The sequence below is a fragment of the Haemorhous mexicanus genome, chromosome 5 (genome assembly GCF_027477595.1).
Source record: "Haemorhous mexicanus isolate bHaeMex1 chromosome 5, bHaeMex1.pri, whole genome shotgun sequence".
Taxonomy (NCBI): domain Eukaryota; kingdom Metazoa; phylum Chordata; class Aves; order Passeriformes; family Fringillidae; genus Haemorhous; species Haemorhous mexicanus.
The window spans coordinates 27109621-27131866 of NC_082345.1; the positions used below are offsets into that span (position 1 = coordinate 27109621).

Genomic DNA, 22246 nt, shown 5'->3' on the forward strand with positions numbered 1-22246 from the left:
AATGTACTTCTGTTTTCAAGGAAGTTCTTGAATTTGCCTTGCACTTTGAGGACTCTAATAATGTTTAGTTACTGTATACACTTTCTTTATACATGAGCCTTAATGTGTAATTCTCACTAAAATATTTGGTGGATAAATTCTGGTAGTCTTCTGAATAACACTATCTTATTTCATTGTCTTTTTTTGCAGATGGTCCTCTTCCTGACCCAACCCTGATACGTGCCAATGTGCCAAACCAGATGATGAATCGCATGCAGGCACAGCCAGGTAAATATTTGAAGAAAATTTGCTTTTAAATTAAAAACTTCTAAAGTTTTTATATGAATTTTAAAAGATTTTTAAAGGAATCTTATATTTGGACAGCTCTTACTGAAGCATAGGAGACCTTGTATCATGTGCAGTTTTTACATTTGGTTAAGAAAATAGCTATCTGTATAGCGTAATTCTTACATAACTATATAATAAATATAAAACACTATCTCTAGTAGCATTTTGTCATGGGATTTTGAGCTGCACATTAACTGCTTTCTTTGTTAAATAAAGAGCTTGATGCTTTTGGAATTTTTCATTGTGTGTGCATAGGATGGTAGGATCAGACAAACATGGTGAGCCCAGTCAGCTCAGGTGAGGACATGTTGGTGGCAGAGGGAATGTGGTGAAAATTATTGCTCAGAAAAAAAGGGCAGAAGCTTTGTTACAAATTCAAGATGTGTTATAGCCAAAATGCAAAGTACTTGAAATTAAGATACAGTTTGAGCTTCAATAAATGAATTTCTAATATGTAATTAAATAAATGCAACTTTCTGTGGAAAGTTGATCTTCAGCAGCAGGTGTCACAATCAGTATTTGTTGTGTTACAGTAGTTCTCAAACTTAATGAGTTTTAATAACAGTGGGAACAGATGTCTTGAGGGGGGAAAAGCTGGTCTGTATTCTGAAAGAGTAGGTAGCTGGATCACTATATTTAAAATTATTCCATGTAACTAGTTAATAGAAGGCAATATTTGATTGAAAGCTGGTTGCTAGAAAGCAAATTTAAAGAAACAGCATTTCTTCTCCAATGTTGAATGGTGCCTAAAGAAGATTTCAGGTCTTTGTTTACATGTGTTTTTTTGGCACAAATTGACAGGAATGAATCAGTTTGGGCAGATGAACATGCAGCTGTCACCGATGGGACCCCGACAAACCCCTCCTCTTCAGCACCCTGGACAGCTAAGTCAGGCCGGGGCCATGAACCAGGTCAGTGCGCCTTCCCTCCAGGGTTGAGTTCACAGGTTTGCTTCTCTTGCCTGTGGTTTCCATAAAAGCAATAAATAAAAGAAATTTGAAAATAAATCAAACATCACTTCTTCATTCTCTTGGCCCTTTGGTTTCTGTCTTTTTGCTTCTCCTCTAAGATCTGCCTTATATTGCCTAAAAATTAAGTTGAAATGGCTTTTTGTTGCATTCTTACAACAAGGAGCCAAAATAAATCTTAAGTCACAGTCCCAATCTGAAATCAATATCCTTTTTCTTAGCTTTTAAGAGAAAGCATCATAAATTCTGTCTTTTGAGAGGAGCTATAAGCAGGCTTTTCATGTTGTATCCTACGGATAAGTGGCAAGCATCAACTTCTGCAACAAGAGAAATGGTTTTATTTTTTTGTTTTGTTTTGTTGTTTTCTCTTTTTTTGGAAAATGTTAGGAAGGTGTATGCACATTGTGTGAAATGAGTTGCATTCTTTTCCACCAGATGGGATTTCCTTCACGTATGCAGCAGCCAGGAGTTGGCCAGCCTTCTGGTCAGAATCAGTTTCTACAACAGACTCAGTTCCCTGCTTCTTCCCCGGGAATGAACGCAGCAAGCATGCCTATGACTCAGCCTGGCAATCAGACACCAGTATCGCAAGTAAGTTTCTGATTTCTTGACGTGGTGTCAGTGACCTTTGTCATAAACTGGTTATGATTGTTCAGTTTGTAGTAATGGAGAACAACTTGTTTGCTCGAGAGACTTTTGGAATTACGATCAACCAAATTCATTTATCGAGACTTTTCATTTTCCTGGTGTAGCACTGGGAATGGCAAGGGTGAAATATTGTTGACTTGTTCTCAGGCTTAAATTTAGGTGTTAGAGAGGAACTGTTTTAGGTTTGTTTTTATGGAGCAAAGAAGAAATTGTGACTCAGCATGCAGTAGTTAAGATTCTGTTGCTGAACAGCGAAACAGCAGAGCCTGAGAAATTAAGAGGTGTCAGAATAAGTCATAAAAAGGCATGTCTATCCAGGCCTGTGTGTTGATGGCTTTGGGGGATTAAGAGGGTTATCACTACTGAAGATCTGAGCTTACAGTTTAGCAGTTTCCTTTCTGTCCTCTCCCTCTCCCTTTTCAGCAAGAACCTTTCAGGCCAGGAAGAAGTAGGGAACGTCAGTTTGCTTCTCATTGATGCTTCTTCCTAGTTTGCAGGCAAGATTATTGTGGAGTTACAGTTTTTTATCTTGACCAATACATTTTTTTTATAATTTTATAATGGTGGAGTTACAGATATACTTATTTGTGATGATAAACTCAGTTTCTAATCTTGGGGGTGGAGGCATGGGCACACTAAGTGTATTTGAATGCAGTTTTCCACTGCGGTGCATTGTCCCATATTCAGGATGTACAAATCTGCAGTTTTAGAAAGAAATGTTTTGCGAACCGGGAGTGTAGGTGTGCCATTCTTTAAGTGTGTCAGCAAGTATAAGCTATTCTAGTGAAACTTCTCTAAGAGAGTTGAATATATTATAAGACAGCCTTATGTTTGTGTAGAACAAAATAAATCAAGTAGACCATATCTGCTTTTGAAAGAGTTTTTAAAAGTGAAGCAGGTGGTTTGTCACATTTTTAAAGTAAGCTGTGGTAAAGCAGACATTTGACAGTAATTTCTCTTCCTTGTCTATTCCAAGTCACTGCAAATGTGTACCTGTTTTCCCACAGGCACAAATGACCAGCGCTTCCTGTCCTGTGAACTCTCCTGCAATGGCTCCAGGTTCTCAAGGGAGCCATATTCACTGCCCACCTCTTCCACAGCCTCCCATGCACCAAAATTCTCCTTCTCCGGTACCCAGCCGAACCCCAACACCTCACCACACGCCCCCAGGCTTGGGATCACAGCAACAGCAGGCGGCAGCAGCTGCTGCCACCGCTGCCCCCACACCTGCTCCTCAGGCAATGCCGCCTGGACCGCAGCCCCAAACTATGCACCCCCCTCAAAGGCAGACTCCAACGCCTCCACAGGCACAGCTTCCTCCACCAGTGCAGCCTCCAGTTCCAGTTACCCCTTCTGCAGAGCAACAGCAGCAGCCCTTGTCACAGCAGAGCACGACTGCTTCTGTTCCCACACCAACAGCACCGCTGCAACCTCAGCACCCCACAACACCTGTAAGGAAATACTTTAATTGTGCTTTCCCTGCAAATGTTTGTGTGCAAGGTTTCATTATCAGTTGTGTGCTCCTGGCATGTTTATTATTAAAATAGGGATTTTTTTTGTATTTGGGAAGTAAACTTTTTCCATCGAGGCAAGTCTGTAGATATCTGCTGTTTCCAGAGAGGAAGTATTTTACAGAGTTCTTGTACATGTTTTGAAATTCACTTTGAAACGTGGGTGAGGTTTTTGGTTACTTATACATATGCATAGTACTTATACAATAAGGGAAACCATCCCATTTTCTGTAGAGAAGACCTTCTAGTGCATGCCTCTGATACAAGTTTTCCAGTAGTTGAGGTTGTGGGACCACTGTATTTTTCAGGGAAAACAAATAGAAGGACTAGAGTGCTTTTCAACTCAGTGGAAATGTAGCATAGGTAAAACATAGATTAGAAAAGGAAAATAGGTTTGTAAGAAGCCTGTTTGTAATGTGTTTTGTTCCCTCAGCTTTCACAGCCAGCTGTGAGCATTGATGGGCAGGTATCCAACCCCCCATCCACCAGCAGCACAGAGGTGAACTCTCAGCAGACTGTTCCAGAACAGCAGCAGCCACCCCTGCAGGAAGTGAAAATGGAGATTAAAACAGATGAAGGAGAACCAGAACAAACAGAGATGCAAATGGAGGAGAAATCTGAGGTGAGATTGTTGACCAGATGTTGAGTAGAATACCTTAATCTAGTGCTGCTTTCTGTCATTCCTTTCAGAATTCACTGAGAGCTGTAGGTGCTACCTGATGCTGTTGCTACAGTTTTGATTGTTGCCTTTTGTCTTATTCCTGAAGAAGGGTCTGTTTTCTTGTGAAATTGTGGTAGTAGAAGTCAGTGGCCCCGGAAAGGAGCATTATAATGTGGTTGCTATGAAGCTTTGCTTTGGTAAATGCCAGTGTGAGGATGCACTTGGGCCAGTCCACAGCTGTTAAAATAGATACTAGGATGAGGGGAAATGGCTTCAGGTTGTGCCAGGGGAGATTTAGACTGGATATTAGGAAAAGTTGCTTCACTGAAAGAGTTATCAAGCATTGGAACAGGCTGCCCAGGGAAGTGGTTGAATCACCATTCATGGAGGTATTTAAATGATGTGTAGAGGTGGCACTTTAGGATGTGGCATAGCAGTGGACTGGGCAGTGCCACATTAATATTGGACTTAATCTTAAAGGTCTTTTCCAACCTAAATTATTCTATATGTACATGATGGGCTGCTTTACTGGGCTTTGACAGCTTGTCACTGAGGACAGCCAGGAGTGTGGCTGCCAGTCACATCATCCTGGCAGCTCTGCTGTATGAGAGGCTGTTAAAACTGCCTGAAGAGGTACCCGTGTGTCTACTTGCAGCTCAGAACTCATTAGCAGCTTGTCAGTGCTGCTGTGCAGTGTTTAAAGATGCATTCCAACACATTTGCTCAAGTTTTAGGCGAGTTTTGACTACAAAGGAGCTAGAAGAGTGGGTAGGCAGCATGACAGATAGGTTTAAAGGACAGAAATGTGGATGGGTGGCCAGGAGATTTAAGTGACAGGCTCCAAACTGCTTTCCAGGCTAAAGTAGAACCAGTCGTGGAGGAATGTAAACCAGACCCAATGGAGCAAGAAGAGAAGAAACCTGAAATTAAGACTGAAGTACCAGAGGGGGAAGAAAGACCTACTACTCCAGCAACTCAGTCTTCTCCAGCAGCTGGGCAGTCTAAGAAAAAAAGTAAGCAGAAAGACTGTTTTTACTTAAATTCAGTGCATCTCCCTAGAGAAATCTCTGCAGAGGAAAAAAACCTGGCCTTTCCTTTTTGGTACTTAGTGGATTATGTGGTACTTATATGGATTGTTCCTTGTGGCTTTTGGACAAAAATATCTAATAATGCATGTGCTTATAATTGGCTTTGGGCAAGTTCTTTAAGCCTTTAGAATTAGACACTAAGCCGTAGTAAAATTGTCAATACAGTGGAGATTTGAAATACTCAGTTACAGATTCTGTAGACAATTTTTTTTCTCGGGGCCTCCAAGAGGGGATGTATCTGGAATGAGAACCATCTCTACTCATCAGTGTCATCTTATGATTGCCTTTTCTTCAGGTGATCATTTTAATATCCTCTTCGGGACTCAGTGTTGCAGAGGATAAACAAGCCATGCTTAAGTACCATAAACCCACTGTCTGTCTGTCTTTTTCCACAGACATCACATTTTCTAGCAGGTTTCTTCCTTCCAGCTGTTTCTGCTATCTTTCTGACATTGATTGTTTTCCAAAGTTTTCAAGCCAGAAGAGTTGCGGCAGGCACTTATGCCAACACTGGAGGCACTTTACCGTCAGGATCCGGAGTCTCTTCCATTTCGACAGCCTGTGGATCCCCAACTACTAGGAATTCCTGTGAGTGTCTTAGCAAGATCATTTCCTGGTTTTAATTCAAAACTACTGTATTCTGACATACCTGTTCGAGAACAGCTTACATCTGTCTTTTTAACATCTTCACATTGATGTGTTTGGAGAGGTTTAACTTAGGCAATGGAATAGACAAGGTCTGACTTAGGCAAGTTTGTTTGGTTCTGTGTTCCTTTTACTAAATAAGCAGATATAGCATGCACTGGAATGATTTACCAACCAAACCCCAGGTGCTGTATGGCATTTTTATGGTTGTTGCTACATGTTGTGATGCTCTTATTGCTGAATTTCATAGCTGTTTCTCATCATGTATAAATCTTTTCTGAAGATGTGGGAAATTAGGCAGATAAAACCCACTTAAAAATGTCCATTAATGAGTGTTATTTGTTATAGGAAAGGAAGAAATTAGAAATTTAAATTAGAGGTTTATGTTAAATTTTCTGCTTGTTTTAGAATTGTCTTGAGAAGAGAGCTATCATTCAAATATCTGTGTTTTTAAGCTCTCTGAGTTGACCACACAAGTTTACAATATATAAACAAATACATAGTTGGAGAAGTCCCTTTTAGGTGCTTCAGGTGATGTTTTTTGCCTGAAAGTGTTTTTATTTGCTATTGGTGTGGGGTTTTTTTTAAGGCAGATACTGCAAAATTTCAAGGCCTGCTGTATTACAAGGATTTATACACTTGCTAATATTTTTAACGAGCTTTCAATTGACTGTCATTCTGCAGACTTTTGTAGACATTGAACCATAACCAGTGGTGGATTGGAAAAGGGCATTCTTTAGAGGACACAAGTTTTATCATAGAATAAAGTTATTTATTTTTGGTAGGTTTTCTGGGCTACTGAAAACAGTTGCTTTATATTAATGTTCTTCTGTAAGTCGTTGGATCACTGTGGCTGCAAAAACATTGGCATTTTCTACTATTTGCAATACTTGTTTCGCTGATTAAAATTAGAGTGACTTGATTTCATTAGTTGTGAATGAGCAACAGCACCCGAGAAATAAAGGAATAATGAAAAGAAAGCACTGGGGAATTATATGGTATTACTTAGGGATTGCATTGTGTGTGTCACAAGCAGTTTGACAGTCAAGTCAGGGAGGAACCTGTTTTTCTTGATGAGAATTTATATGTTGAGAAGGCACATGCTGTCGTGTTACAACATATTCCTCTAGGAGGGTTTTGATGTGCTGTGTTTTCTTGCAGGATTATTTTGACATAGTGAAGAACCCCATGGATCTTTCCACTATCAAGAGGAAGCTGGACACAGGACAGTATCAGGAACCATGGCAGTATGTAGATGACATCTGGCTCATGTTCAATAATGCCTGGTTGTATAACCGCAAAACATCCCGGGTATACAAGTACTGTTCCAAACTGGCAGAGGTGTTTGAGCAAGAAATTGACCCAGTTATGCAGAGCCTTGGTTATTGCTGTGGAAGAAAGGTAAGAAAGTAAATATCTTTAGCCTGTTTCTTGCTTCCTTGAATTGAAGGGCTAAAATATAGCAGTTGCAGCTGTTACCAGTTATGGTGTGTGAAACATTTATGAAGTTTACCCAGATTTAGCAATCCTGAATAATCTGAATTTGAGCATTTTGTGGATCTTCTAATTCTATTTAGTCCTTAAATAATGTATTTGTTTGTAAACCCTTTGGGGGGAAAAATGTCAGCAACAGAAGGCTTATTTTGTTTAGGACAAACTTTTGCTATTGCAAATTAAACAAGTGTGGTTTTATTCCTTCAGAAGTTCTGTATTTCACTGTATATTGAAATTGTTTCCCTTGTTTCGATGTGCTTTCTGTCTTTGGAGAAGAGTTAACTTGAGAATAACAGCCCACTCACACTCTTTTGTGACTAGCACTTTGTACACTTTGCTGTACGGAGAGATCTGTGCACAGAGTAAGGTGGAATTGTTCACTGTCTGGGTCACACTTGCTTCCCATGGAGAGCAAGTGAAAATGTGTGAGTACTAAGGTGACCCATTCCTCTTTCAGTTGGAGTTCTCGCCACAGACTTTGTGTTGCTATGGCAAACAGCTATGCACGATCCCTCGAGATGCCACTTACTACAGTTACCAGAACAGGTAAGGAAAACTCAGCTGGTGTAGTTTTGTGCATGCTGCAATCAATCTGTTATAGGCATGCATGTATTTACATAGACACCCTCTCTATATGTGTACACCTTTATGTTTTAAGATAAAATTTTTTGCTGGAAGTCCTCTAGAATAGTATGCCTTGTGTGCTAATAATGATTTCTTTGAGCAAAAGCTCACTGCAGCCTTTGCTCTTCCCTCTGTTTGCAGAAATGTGATGTCTTACTACATTTTGATCCTGCATTTAATTAAATCTTCAATTACCTACAAATCATATATACAACTCTGTTGCTTTTACTTCCTACTGTGCAGCAGTATTTTTCATGCAGAACACTGAGTAGACTATGCAGAAAGTGTATTAATGCTCATAATACATACTGGTTTTGGCAAGTCTTTGGTTTTTCTTGTGATTTTAATGCAGAGGAGCAAACTTACTTCTGTATTGCACATCTTAACTGGAAGATCTGCGTATTCAGATCTTCAGCAAATTGATGTTTGCTTTTTCTCACAGAGTTTCTTAAAGGGCATTGTCTTGGCAGTAGCTATTGGTAGCTCTGTAAAATGCTGTCCCTTCTACAGCTCTTTTGAGTATCCTTTTTACTTGGGGTTTATTAAAGGATTTAAACTTACTTGACTTCTGAAAGGAGATGTCTTGCTGGTCATCTCTGGGGAAGTGAGCCAGGAAGAAACAGGCAAACACATGCTTTAACTTTGCCATATTCCCTTGCCTGTGTTCAGAATGAACCTATTAGAGCAGAGAATTGCTTAACTCCAAGATCCATCAATTTATTTAGTTCCTGCTCTCCATTCATTCCAAAACCTCAAACAAACAAACAAACAAAAAACCAGCCCCCAAACAAACCAGAATTACAAAAACATGAAGGATTTTACCTGAAAGCCAAAATTTTCCAAGAATTGTAGTTTCCTTAAGTACTGGTCAGATGAAAGCAGTCAAAGATTACACAAGTTACATCTTAACCTTTTAAAACTTCATAAAGGTTTATAGCAGCAAATGGTGGTTTTTAAGCTTCTCCTACTTCTTTAGTCCTATAATACCCCACAGTAGCTATTGTAGTTTTAGAGGTACATGTAGTGTAGAGCTTGTCATGTCATGTCATGTCAGTATCTTCTGCTTATGTTTGTCCATAGGCAAGTACTAGATGAACCAAAAGACTATTGCTCAGAAATCTGACATTTGACATGCTTGCAAATGTTAGAAGGGGATGTTTGCATTGTAACAGGTGCCTACGTGTGACTTGTAGATTGCATCGTATATACAGATGCATATATCTATAGATTGAAATGTATAATGGCAGAAGTACTGTTCTCTGCATTATCTCAAATGAAAACTGGGAAAGGAGGTTGAGACTTGTCTTTTTAGCCTAACAGTTTCTAATAACATAGATTAGTGTGGCTTTATAATGAACTTGTTTGAATTCTTTTATTTATATTTTTAGCTGTCTTGTGCATTCAATTAGCATGCCTTATAATGGAGAAGCCACAGCTTTAGAACATTTTTGAAGGCTAGGGTAGAATCTTGAATTAATCTCTATTTTATTGAAGTACAAATAAAATCTTTCTCTTTAATGCTTGCTGTAGTGATGGCTGGACTGTTCTATGTGCAGACTGGGCTATGGCAGAGTCATATCCATGTAGAGCATTATGTGTCTAGTTAATGTTAGTTAACATGGAGTTTGACTGTTCTATTAGTCTGTAAGAATTTTAAGGACAGATTTTGTTGTTCCTAAAGTTTCTGGTATTTAGTTTTTCCTTTCAATTGGGAGAGAATTCTGTGACCTTTTAGCATTTATACATCTAAGATGGAAGACTACCTCTCTTCCATTGATCTCCTGCAGATCCTCCTCCCAACAGAACTGCTGTGCTGATGTACGAGTCAGAGTAGCAGTTCCTCCTTCCTTCTGCTCTTTCCCCTGTCTCATTTTAATTCTTTGCTGTACGTGGCATGGATTATTAAAATGAAGAGGGTATGGGTATGCTAAAATGGAATACTCTTGTTTAATTTGTTTTTATCGTTTGCTGCTTGTGAACCCATTTGAGAGATTTAATGCTAATCTGTGCTTTGCCTTGGCTTTCTGCTTTGTGTTGTCTTGTCTTGCTTCTATGTTTTTGTTTTTGTCCTGCAAACCCCCATTTCTTTGTTCGTGTGTGTGTTATTTTTTTAATTTCTCCTTCATGCTTGTCATTGTCTGCACTTGGCTTTGATTGCGCAAAAAAAAAAATCCAAACCAAAAAACCAAACCAACCAAACACAATGTGGGGCCCATAAATCCGCATCATTGAATATCCTTGTCGCCGTTGATGACCTGCTCTCTGCTCCTGTCCCTTCCTTGGCCTGCTGTGATTGGTGGCTCCGTTGCTTGACTTGGGCTGTGTTGTGTGGACGGAGCAGTTCACCCAAATATGGCCTTCTTGCTGACAGGTATCATTTCTGTGAGAAGTGCTTCAACGAAATCCAAGGGGAGAGCGTTTCTCTGGGAGATGACCCATCACAACCTCAGACGTGAGTTCTTTGTGTTTGCTTGGGCTGTGCTTTTGTGAGCTCTGTCATGGCCTACAGTGCCTTCTGTAGGGAAGGGGGCTTCAGCTCTACGTTTTTAGGGTAGTAGAAGGTGGATGATACATCCTTCATGTGCTTGTCTTTCAAACCTGGACTGACTAAACTAGTGAAAAAGAAGCACTTAGTGCTTAAAATTGCAACTGTACCAATAGAAGGGAAAGAAGAAAATGGCTTTTTCCCTGAAAAAAAAGTGGAAGTATTCTACTGCAGAAAAATAACCATGCCTGCAGGCTAGTGTGTGACAGACCTAGCTTGAAATATCAAATGTACCATTTTCTTTATACCCTAGCTATGCCATTAAACTTGTATTCAACATCAGGGTTTTTTTCATCCAAACCAGAAGCAGGCAACCTCCTTTTGCCGTACAAATATTTCACTACAGGACTGCCATCTGCCTATGAGAAAGGCTGTGCATGGATTTTACCATGTTGGTGGCAAACTGTTGTTGCAGTCTCTCATTTTGCTGTATCCTCCACATACCTCAGAAAGATCTTGAAAGAATTTTTCGAGGCTAAGGAACTCCTTGAGGGACAAAGAGTGCCAAGCAGTTACTCTTTGAGCTATTCAAGAAATCCCTTTGGAGGAAGGCAGTGCAACAACCCTTCAGGTAGAACAACATGAGGAATTCAGGAAAAGTCTGAAGCCAGAGGGAGAGTTGTCTGAGTTGTAATGAAGTTAACATTCATTTGGAACCAGATGCTGGATGCACTAATGGATGCATACAAAACAGTACTGGATGTATCTGTTTGGGCTAGATATGATGTACTGAAGTGTACTGAAAGAGGATAGATTGAGCTTAGATACAAGGAAGAAGTTCTTCACTAAGAGGGTGGTGAGGTACTGGAACAGATGGCACAAAGGAGTTCTGGATGCCCCATCACTGGAAGTGTTAAAGGACAGGTTGGATGGAACTCTGAGCTGCTTGGTCTAGTGGAAGATGTTCCTGACAGTGGCAGGGGGTGATGATCTCTTAAGGTCCCTGCCAGCCCACACCATCCTAGGATTCTGTGACCTACCTTTCTGGAAGGAAAAAGGAAGAAATAATGTGTGCTGGTCAATACAGTGGGTAGATGGATTGCTATTCTAGTAGAAGCAAAGATCCAAAATTAATTCAATATAGTGTCATAGAGTACATAATAGGAATATACACGGTGGGTCCTGTTTAAGTCCCATGCACCATATTATAAGAATAATTTGAGGTAATTTAGATATTTAACTTCATTTATTTTATAGGGAGCTTCAAGTATTTATTCTGCAGGTGGCACAATTCAGAATGAATACTGAAATAAGAGGAGATAGGAAGGTTAATTAGTCATGCAAGTTGGAGTGAGTCTGTGTCATTACTTCTCACAGAGGGACATACTTCTCATGTTGTGCAGAACATTCTTTGGGATAGGTTCACACAGATTTAAGTACTGTATGTTCTGAACCAGGTCATTTAAAACTTCTGTCTAAAAGTTGAAATTTTAGGCCTTGAAACTGATGTAGAGAAGGTAGAAATAATGTATGGTAGTGGCTGGGCTGGGGTTGCAGGGTTTGGAAGCTGAAATTTATCCTTTGAAGTTGATGGAGGAGGAGGGCTAGGAGAATCTCAAGAAAAGATAACCTACCTTTCTCAGTAATCAAAGATAATTGGAATTCTGCCTACAGAATACGAGAGGCATATCAAGTAGTCTTTTTACCATTAAACACTGATCAGACCTATCCAAAACTTGTCAGCCAGATTTAATATTTATCCTGTAGTAAAACTGAATAAGGGAACAATGTTGCTCTCTACAAGAGAAAAATAATGTTTTCCACAGACAAAGAGGAGTGGCATACACTTCAGTTGTCTGTCACTGTGTAAAATATAATTACTTTCCTTGTAGTGCCAGGGAGTGTATAAAAACTCTGCTTGTAAGTTTTGTCTTGGTTTGTGGATAGGTGTGGGTATTGCATGAATATTTGTTGTCTTGTGTTAAAACTGAGTTTTATTGCCTGTTTCTCCATAGCACGATAAACAAAGAACAGTTTTCAAAAAGGAAAAATGATACACTGGATCCTGAGCTGTAAGTATTTCTGTCATTCTTTGAATGATCCTTATTTTATTATAGTGCTTTGTAAGATACATGTTATTCATTCACCATCAGCTTTGTCTTTGAATGTTTTCAATTTCATGTAGCTCTGCTAGTTGGTAGGGGCTGCTCAGTAATCAGCAGATCTGGCATTCAGTGCTGAGAGCACAAATCACTGTGGCTGTGCTTGAGAAACACTAACACTGGATGTATGGGCTGAAATGACTCCATTTTGTTGTCTTGCATGTAGTTTCAGCAGAAGGATGAATGCAGATAGCTCTGCTTTGAAACTTGGTTGTGGTGAATGGTCAAGTCCCAGAACTGATTTGAGTCATTTGGCAGTAGCTCTTAGTGCTCTTGCTGCTGTTTCTAGTTGCTGCATTTCACAGTAGTAGAAGGAAAAGTTGCTATATTTTGAATCAGCCAGTTATTCTGTACTGCTCTGAAAGCAGAACTGTAGTCATTCAGTAACATTAAGATGATGGTGACTCAGCTGCTTTTCTTGATATTCCTGAGCAGTTTTTCAAAGCTGCTTTACATGGTCCTGCATCATACACCTATGCTGCTATTTTGCAAACATCATCTCAGTTCTGAAATGAATGAGGAAAAAGGATATTTATTGTTCCCACACCATCTTTCTAAAGGAACAAGGGTCAGCCAGTTCTTGTGTTTTATGAGGGCTGTGGGAAGGAGAGAATAGTAGCTTGATTCATAACTTTTCTTTCCCTTTGTTAAAGTGAAGATAGAGTATAAGCCTAAGTTACAGTGTGATACCACATGCTCTACATAGATTACAACTATTTATTCAAAGTCTCAAACTTTTAGACAGGCATGTTCAAAAGGAGTCAAATTGTCCCAATACCTGAAGCAACCTTAAGTATTTTGGATCATTATTTTCACCAGCATCTGGGAACTAACTAAACTGTGTGACATATCTCAGCAGTTCTTAAATCTCTGCTAATTTTCTGAAGGTGACTTCGGTATTTGCTTCTGGTTCTTCCTTCCCACCTTTCTGCAGTGTATTTGCAATATACCCCAGGGTTCAAGCATAGTGGGGCAACTAACAGCCAAGTATTTCACCTGGTTCTTCCTTTCTGACATGGGTGAATCCATTTTCCTCTACTCTCTATAGCAAGAAGCAGTTTACAGATCTTATCCTTAAAAGGGCTTCACTTGAAAAAAAATAAATGGATGGTGGTAAGACAAGCAAATGCTAATAAAGTGTTCCTGCACAGTCTGCCTGACTTGAGCTGGCAGGTTCGTAATTTGTTCTGAAGGCCGTTCTCAGCATAGCTGTTCCCTCTGTGTTAAATAGACTCAAAAGCCTAAATGCTAGAAGTGCTCTAATAAAGTACTACAAAATACACAAGCAAGCAATGATACTACTAACCTTTGCTTCCCTTTGCCTTTTTTGCCTTGTACAGATTTGTTGAATGTATAGAGTGTGGAAGAAAAATGCACCAGATCTGTGTTCTTCATAATGAGATAATCTGGCCTTCTGGGTGAGGAATTTCTCCTTATTAAGTACATGGCATATTTACTATTTGGTAGAGCTCCTGTATAAACTTCCTTATATTGGTTATATTTAAAATATTGTTTAATGGAAGAAATTACATTCCTTGAAAATTTTATACAATCTGTAGGGTAATACCAAATTTAGACAGTATATCTTACAGTGTTGTGTGTCAAGTTTTCTAATCTTTAATGTTTCCAATGCTCCTTTGTATGGAAAAGAGCATTTCAGCTTTTTATGATTAGACATGCTAGCCCTTCATGAAAAGATGGTTTTTAGTTCTGGTAACAGTTTCAGATTGATCTGTTTTCTTTACAAATCATACTGCTTCATCTTCAAAAAATTTTGTAACAGGTGAATCAACTTTTTTGACCTCAGTGATCAGATTAAATTTAAATTTTAAAAATATAGTTTTCTTTAGATGTTCCACAGTTCTTGATCAAAATTTGTTTTCTTCTGATTGATTTAAAAACTTTTCATATAATGATGAATTATATGTTGATAAAGTTTTATAACCGCTTCAATGTCCCATTTCTTGTCCAAAGAGTGTCAGTTTAGCATTCTGTTGTCCTATTCACATTGCTGCAGAAGAGAGTGGATGTCCTGTAAGTGAAGAAGAATCACAGAATCATTTCAGTGTATTTGGGCATTTAGAAAAAAAATCAGCCTTATGCTTGGTGTTGCAGTGTCTTATCAGGGACAGCAGTTTGAGCCTATTTGCACCAAGAATACTTTGAGCTGATATTGTCAGACCTGCTAGTGGAGACTTCCCTGGGCTTTCCAGTGGAGATGTGAAAAACTGATAGGGTGTGCAGCACCTGGAGCTTAGATCCTCCTCTGCAGCTCTGAAACAGTTGGGCTGTTCTTTATGCTTTTATTTCAAATTTCAGATAAGGTATTTTCCAGATCAGATAAGATCTGGTGAAAGATTTTGCTTCTAATTGGTAGGATGTTAGAGAACTTGGTCTGACTTGGGTTGACTTCACTTTCTCCTTTTTTTGCTTCAGCTTCGTCTGTGATGGCTGCCTAAAGAAAACAGGACGAACCAGGAAAGAGAACAAATTCTCTGCTAAAAGTAAGATTCTGACACTTGCACCAAAAATTTTAAATAACATGTTAAGAATGCGGAAGAGGTGGCTTTTATGCTTGTGTTTTAGTTAAGTTTTTTAAGAGCTCAAGGATACTTTTGGTCAGTTTTGGCCATCAGTTCTGTAGTGTTCAGAGTGTTTGCATTCACAGGTGGTAGTGTTAGTTAACATTCTGTTTTAGAGGGCTAACAAACTGTTTTAGAGCACTGCCATTATTGAAATATATTCTTTTGGTAAGTGGAGATACTAACTTGGCTAGTGTGGCTTTATAGACAGAATATACTTCCAAATGCAATGTCTGCTTGTGAAGGTGTGTCTGAAAGCAGTGTTTTGTAATCCAGTTTAAGTAATTAATAACATCTGTTCAGGAGATGCCTGTTTCAGGAGAAACCTTAATTGTGATTGACTTTTAAGACAAGATAGAAATTGGGTTAAAATACAGAATCTTTATTCATTAAATAATGTATAAGCCATAAATGTGCCTGCAGGGGAAAAGCAGCTCTCCCCATCTAGAAGTGGTAGGGTTTAAAGATAAGGCTTTAATTTATGTTAGCATACTGCATGTGTTAAAAGTCATTTTTCATCTAACATCTGAGTAGAGAAATCACATATGAACAGTTCAGTTTTGTATATGTTTAGAGCTGTATTTTCCTCCTGCAGGATTACCAGCTACAAGACTCGGTACATTCCTGGAGAACAGAGTCAATGATTTCCTAAGACGACAGAATCACCCTGAGGCAGGAGAGGTCACAGTTAGGGTGGTACATGCATCTGACAAAACTGTCGAAGTAAAACCAGGAATGAAAGCAAGGTATGTTCGTTTCTAATTTTGCTTTCTTCTTGTGGAAGTGGGAGCTGTTTGTGCTTACGTGATGCACTTGATTAAATAAAATAATTTAGGTTGGAAAATAGTTCTAAGCTTGAGTCCATCTGTTACCCTAGCACTGCGAAGGCCACTGCTAAACCGTGTCTCCAAGTGCTACATCTACACATCATCTAAATATCTCCAGGGATGGTGACTCAAACACTTCTCTGGGCAGCCTGTTTCAATACTTGACAGTCCTTTTCATGAACAATTTTTTTCTAATGTCCAGTCAAAAAAGACTTTTGTATTCCAAACCTGATCACCAGCCAAGTAGTGACAAACAGGTGTTCCAGCAGCATAATGATTTTTTGTGATGAGTGGATTTTTCACAGTAAAAAGTGGGTGCCCCATATTTGAGTAGTCTGTAAACATCTATCTTTCAAATGGCACTAAAATTACACTTAGATTAGCCCTCATCTTTGCTGTTTGTTGCCTTCATCTAGTAACATGCGGTCTCTGATGTGTGAATATATTTGGTATTCCACTTCACCCTCTGGTCTGCAGGTTCGTAGACAGTGGAGAGATGGCAGAGTCGTTCCCGTACCGAACAAAAGCCCTCTTTGCTTTTGAGGAGATTGATGGAGTAGACTTGTGCTTCTTTGGGATGCACGTGCAGGAGTATGGCTCAGACTGCCCTCCACCCAATCAAAGGTGAGGAACCCCACAAAAGTCTATTTTACCTTGGTGCTCTCTCCTTTGGATGAACCTCCTGTAGCTCTGTATAGAGCTCCTCCGTTTCTTATGTGAGACCCTTATGTGAGTGCTGCTAGGTTCGAGAAACAAAGTAGCTTCTGTAATGTTAGAGTTGTTCCTTACTGAGGATGATGGCTGGAGGACAGAGTTGCCTTAAGGATCACTGATCTGTGTTTTCAAGGCAGGGGTTGAATAGTTTTAGGGAGATGAGGCCAGGATATCAAAAGGCGGTAAAGTTTCTGGAGGTAAATTAGGATCAGAGGCTTTGCAGATTGCTGTTGTAATGGATGCTTCAGATGAATAAAATAGCATTACTAAACTTGTCAAATTACTTCAAAATCTCTCCTCTTTCTCATGACTTTTTTGTTGGTTTTTTTTTTTTTTTAGGCGAGTGTATATATCGTACCTTGACAGTGTTCATTTCTTCCGCCCTAAATGCTTGAGGACTGCTGTCTATCATGAAATACTGATTGGATATCTAGAATATGTTAAGAAACTAGGGTAAGTATCTTAAAACATTTTCTTCTGTACAGCATTTGTGCAGTTCTTGCTGCAAATTAAATTACTACATCCTACAGTAAAGAATATGGTGCCTAAGTATCAACCCGTGATAGAATAACTTGACAACAGCTGTGTACAGTTGAAAAGGAGAAGAGAAGAAGGGATTGCAGGCTTTTCAGGGGAGGCCTCTGCTTCACCTATTTTGATGTTTCCAAATTTATGTAAAACTTTCTTAAGTCTAAGTAGAAACAGTGAGCCCCTTCTCCAGTCCATAAAATGTTGTTGTCATTGTGTAATGCCACGGCTTTAATTAGGCCCTTCCTTTGGGCTAGTAAGTAAGTTCTTACCCTTGTTTGTAAGGAGAAAGTTTAGTTCTTTAGTTCTTCACCTTGTTTGTAAGGAGGAGTGGGTTTAGTCTGTACTGGTCAACTCTGTAACAGTTGTAGACGGCCACTAAGAAATCTTGAGTAGTTGAAAATGTGAGAAACTGAAGAGTTAGGAGGGAAAGAGGAAAATATGCTTGGACAGCACAAAAGAACACAGAACAACTGCAGTAACAAGAAAGGTGGAAATTAAATTACCATGATTACTGAAGTAGAAAGGCCAGTGAAGTAACCTTCACTCTATTGTCAAGGTACCTAGTGTAGTTTGGTGAAGTTATTTGTGGAGAAATTGCTAGGGACTGTTTAAAGCAGTTGATGAGAAGTTATAGGAGTTGAAGTGGAGGTAAGCAGTACTATCTTCAGTACCTCAGTGAGGTGGTGTGGTTTTTTATTACTTCAAAAGCATAATTAGGCTTCTTTTTGCTTTTTTATTGTCTATTTTCTCATTTATGAGTCTGTACATTTGCTGCGTAGAGCTCAAGCCTCAGCTTTACTTAATGCTATTTTCTGTGCTAATGGGTAACATCAGGTTCTCATTTTGGGAGAAGAATCTTGGTCTTGCAGTATCATCTCTCCATTCTCAGGCAAAAGGAATGACAACTGGCTGCAGCTCCCAGGGCTTGCGAAGGGTTCTGCAGAGCTGTTTCTCAATGGGGCAAGGATGGTTATTTTTTCCTAACTGATTATTCCTCCTACTAGAGTTCTCTTCAAAAACTTATAGAGAAGAACTGAGGCTAAAGAAGTGATCTTAGGTGTCATAATTGCTGCAGCTGCTACTAATTGGCTGTCATCTCTCTTAATAGTACTCTAGATTGTGCACCCTATACCACAGGTTGGCAGTGCCTGTTTATTCCCAGATATAATTCTAAAACTTTTTCAAACCGATTCTCAAAAACCAGAGGATTTACAATAGAAAAGGGAATTCTTTCTTTAAGTAAATCTGTTTTTAAAATGTTGCTAGATAAAATATTGCTGCTCTGTCTCAAGATTTCACTACTGAAATACCTAGACTCCATCTTTCTCCCATTAGTTAATTGGGAGATAGTAGTAGTTGCAGGTTTGTGTTAGGCTTTGGTTTTTAGGCTGTAAAATGTGCACCCTTTACATGTAAGTGCTCCATATATAGCGCTGGATTTTAGAAAATCAGTGAAAAGATGGAAATGTTAGGTCCAGAACAGCTGCCAACCTCGGTGGTGGCGCCACCTGGTGTCAGAGAGGAGAGCGCGCGGGAGTCCATTGTCAGCGCCCACATGTCCCGGTTTTTGTGACCACGCCAGGTATACTACTGGACACATCTGGGCGTGCCCGCCCAGTGAAGGAGATGATTACATCTTCCACTGCCATCCTCCGGACCAAAAGATACCCAAACCCAAGCGACTGCAAGAGTGGTACAAAAAGATGCTGGACAAGTCTGTGTCGGAGCGCATCGTCCATGATTACAAGGTGTGCTAAGTGTCTGCTTGGGGGAGATTGGTCAATCTTGTCTTCATTTCTTCCTTGCCTTATGCATTGTGTCTGATTCTTGGTGTTTACTGCATTAGTTTTAAGTGAATTGAGCACCAAAAGTTTAAAACATACTCTCTTCAAAACATGTAGCTTCTCAAATTGTTCTAGCAAAAGACCTGAAATTATTCCTTAGAACAAGCTAAATTCTTGAGGAATACTGTAAAAGAGAAAAAAAACATATATGGAATCTTAAGTCTCCTTGTGTTAGATCAAATTGCAGGGTTAGGATGCTCATGCAGTTAGAAGTATGTAAAATCTTTGGAATTATAAGGATTTAAATGAATGTTGAGATTATGGTGATAACATTGTCCCAGTTGGTAAGAATGCATATTGAAGTCTAGCACACAGTAATTTCTTTCTTCTGAGTGGGAATATTTAAAATGTATTTGACAAACTGTAATGGATACAGTGTTAAATTTGCACTTAGAATGTGTTCTAGTAAAATGAATTAGAATATTAAGCTTTCATTTGTTTAGTCTGCTGATGCCTTTTCTTGTCACTCATTGAGAACATTGCCTTTCCTTACGTGACTTGTAATAGTGATAACCAAAAGTGGGCTTGCTCTCTTTTAGGATATTTTTAAGCAGGCAACAGAAGACCGTCTAACCAGTGCAAAGGAGCTCCCTTACTTTGAAGGAGACTTCTGGCCTAATGTTCTGGAGGAGAGCATTAAGGAACTAGAGCAAGAGGAAGAAGAACGGAAGAGAGAAGAAAACACTAGTAATGAAAGCACAGATGTAAGGATTCTTTTGCTTTTCATGATCTAATGTAAAAGTTCTGATTAGATAAGGCTAATTATAAAAAAAAAAGAGGAGCAGAAGGCACTTTGGTTTACTGGGGTTTTCACTTTTCACTCTAAAATAAATTTCAATTTTACAGTTTATAAACTAGAGCTGACAAAATACCATAAGGTACATCTGGATGAACAGTGGGTGTTCATAGGGCTATAAACTGTCTAATTACCAAAGGTAATTCTGTCGAAACAGCTGCTAGTTGAAAATTTTGTTGCTGAAATCAGTTATTATCAATGATCATGTTGCCACCTCAGCCTGATTTGGAAGTTTTTTCCTTAAGCATTAGCTTTTAAATAGTGGGTCACTTCTTTCTAACTTAGATGATATAAGACCAATCTTAGCAGAATGTTCTGAGAAAGTAATGGAATGCTGTGAGTTAGTACTTGACTCTCAATAGGTTTGTTTAGTAGCTTTAAGGCATTGAGGATCTGAAGCACCAATTACTGCTGAACTATTGTTGGGCTGCTTTAAACTAGAGAAATTTCTTGCTGGTGTCTTGTGCAATTTTTTTTGAGAATGTAAAACTTTGTTATCAAGTTCAACAAAAAAACCCTCAAAAATAAGAGATGCCTCTTAATTCAACAATAAGTTTGAAAGTGAACAGTTGCAGAATTTATGCATCTGCCTATCCCGGGATGCTCTGAACTTTTATGGAAGAAGTGGTGAATCTAGGATAAGGCTAGTAGTTTTGCTCATGCAGTAGTACTTGTTAGTTAACTCTTTAAACACTGCTGCTTCTTCACCTTATCAGAGACTAGATTTTTGGGGGGAGATTAGAATTTTTTTGCTGGGAGATCTTTGGATCAAAAAAGTTAGGTTTAATGTTACAATTAAAAATTGTGATTCTGCTGTGCTGCTCTTTGCAATCCCTTCTTTCAAAGACTTTGTTTAATCAAAGTGCAGGAAAGTAGGCAACATGATACCAAATTTGCATTAAGTAACATCTTTCTTAGGAAGGTATTGTTTGCTTTCCACAAGGTATAGCTTCAAGTGCTCATCTCTCTAATATACCCAGAAACCACCTGTGAAGGATCATTTAGCTCTCTCTGTGAGGTTGGTCAATATTCAGTTGAGCCTTCACAGCAGTTTGGCCCCAAAATCCTGACATAGGGCCAACTTGCAGTACATTACTACTTCTTCTTCTTCTTCTTCTTCGTCTTCTTCTTCTTCTTCTTCTTCTTCTTATTATTATTATTATTATTATTACTACAAATATTTTTAACTCTTTATTGATCCTATGTTTCATACTTGAAGAAGGGGCAGTAATAAACTGTACTGTCAAGTGATGTAATAGTCATCCATGTTCACTGTGAATTTCCATTCTGACAAAGTTATTTTAAGCTTAGGAAAAATGCTTGTTTGGCTAACAATTACTTTGATCCTTGATCATCTTGTGCTGTGAGGTTTTGAGGGGCTCTCTAAGCATCCCAGCGAGCAAGAAACTGTTTATTGCTAACAGAATATAGTTGAAATTAAGCTGACCTATTTTGTTTGAGTGTTTCAGGGTGACAGGTGCATGCTAGAAGTTGCACTACTAATGCATTTTGGACTCAGAACAACAGCTTCATATCAAAATCAGTCTAATGCAGTCTGTTAAAAGTAAATCTGTCAGAGCTGTAGCAGACTAAATCTAAGTGGTTTAAGTCTTTCTTACCTTTGTTTAGTCCAATATCAATTGCACTTTGCATTTATTTTTACTTTTGAATTGCATTGAGAATTCATCTGCTGAACCCCTTGGTGATTGTCCAAGAGTGTGTAGCTACAATGGACAAACAAGTTTCATTATATATTGTTTTGCTTGTACGTCCTGAGCATCTCTGCTTTTAATATTTTTGGAGTATGTATTGCTGATCTTGATCTCTTGTGGAGTAATTCTAATGGAGTTAATGTAATGTTTCTGGGGACACTAGTATGTGTCTTCAAAGTAAATGATTGTGAAGTGTGGCTTGTCCTGCAGTTATAGAATATATAAAAATAATAAAATTTTGATGTGGTGTTGCTTAGACATCTGACATAAAATGTCTTTAAAATTGCTAGGTGAGCAAGGGAGACAGCAAAAATGCCAAAAAGAAGAACAATAAGAAGACAAGTAAAAACAAGAGCAGCTTGAGTCGTGGCAATAAGAAGAAGCCTGGCATGCCCAACGTGTCCAATGACCTCTCCCAAAAGTTGTATGCCACTATGGAGAAGCACAAGGAGGTAAGAGTTGATTGAATGAGGAATGTTTTTTATTTCAGTAAAGAGGTGTACAAAGCTTTGATACTTCAAACAGAGTCATGCCCTGTAAATTATACAGGTTAGGCTGGAGAATTGAGTGGCTCACCCAGACAGTCAAGTACCAGTAAGTCTGGTGCTCTTTGCTGCAAGGGCAGTG

At 38.9% G+C, this 22246-nt stretch overlaps 1 protein-coding gene across 1 annotated transcript in view; it reads left to right on the plus strand.

The window, feature by feature from the left end:
• EP300 (E1A binding protein p300) overlaps positions 1–22246 on the plus strand; it is a 61235-nt gene that overhangs the window by 33199 nt on the left and 5790 nt on the right. Inside the window, exons 11-29 of the mRNA XM_059846511.1 lie at positions 190–267; positions 1129–1238; positions 1731–1886; positions 2951–3394; positions 3888–4076; positions 4972–5128; positions 5673–5791; positions 7010–7249; positions 7800–7888; positions 10338–10418; positions 12467–12523; positions 13954–14031; positions 15050–15117; positions 15791–15941; positions 16500–16646; positions 17076–17189; positions 18850–19015; positions 19651–19815; positions 21910–22071. Of these exons, the coding sequence (XP_059702494.1) occupies positions 190–267; positions 1129–1238; positions 1731–1886; positions 2951–3394; positions 3888–4076; positions 4972–5128; positions 5673–5791; positions 7010–7249; positions 7800–7888; positions 10338–10418; positions 12467–12523; positions 13954–14031; positions 15050–15117; positions 15791–15941; positions 16500–16646; positions 17076–17189; positions 18850–19015; positions 19651–19815; positions 21910–22071 (2771 nt within the window). The remainder of the gene's footprint in view (positions 1–189; positions 268–1128; positions 1239–1730; positions 1887–2950; positions 3395–3887; positions 4077–4971; positions 5129–5672; positions 5792–7009; positions 7250–7799; positions 7889–10337; positions 10419–12466; positions 12524–13953; positions 14032–15049; positions 15118–15790; positions 15942–16499; positions 16647–17075; positions 17190–18849; positions 19016–19650; positions 19816–21909; positions 22072–22246) is intronic.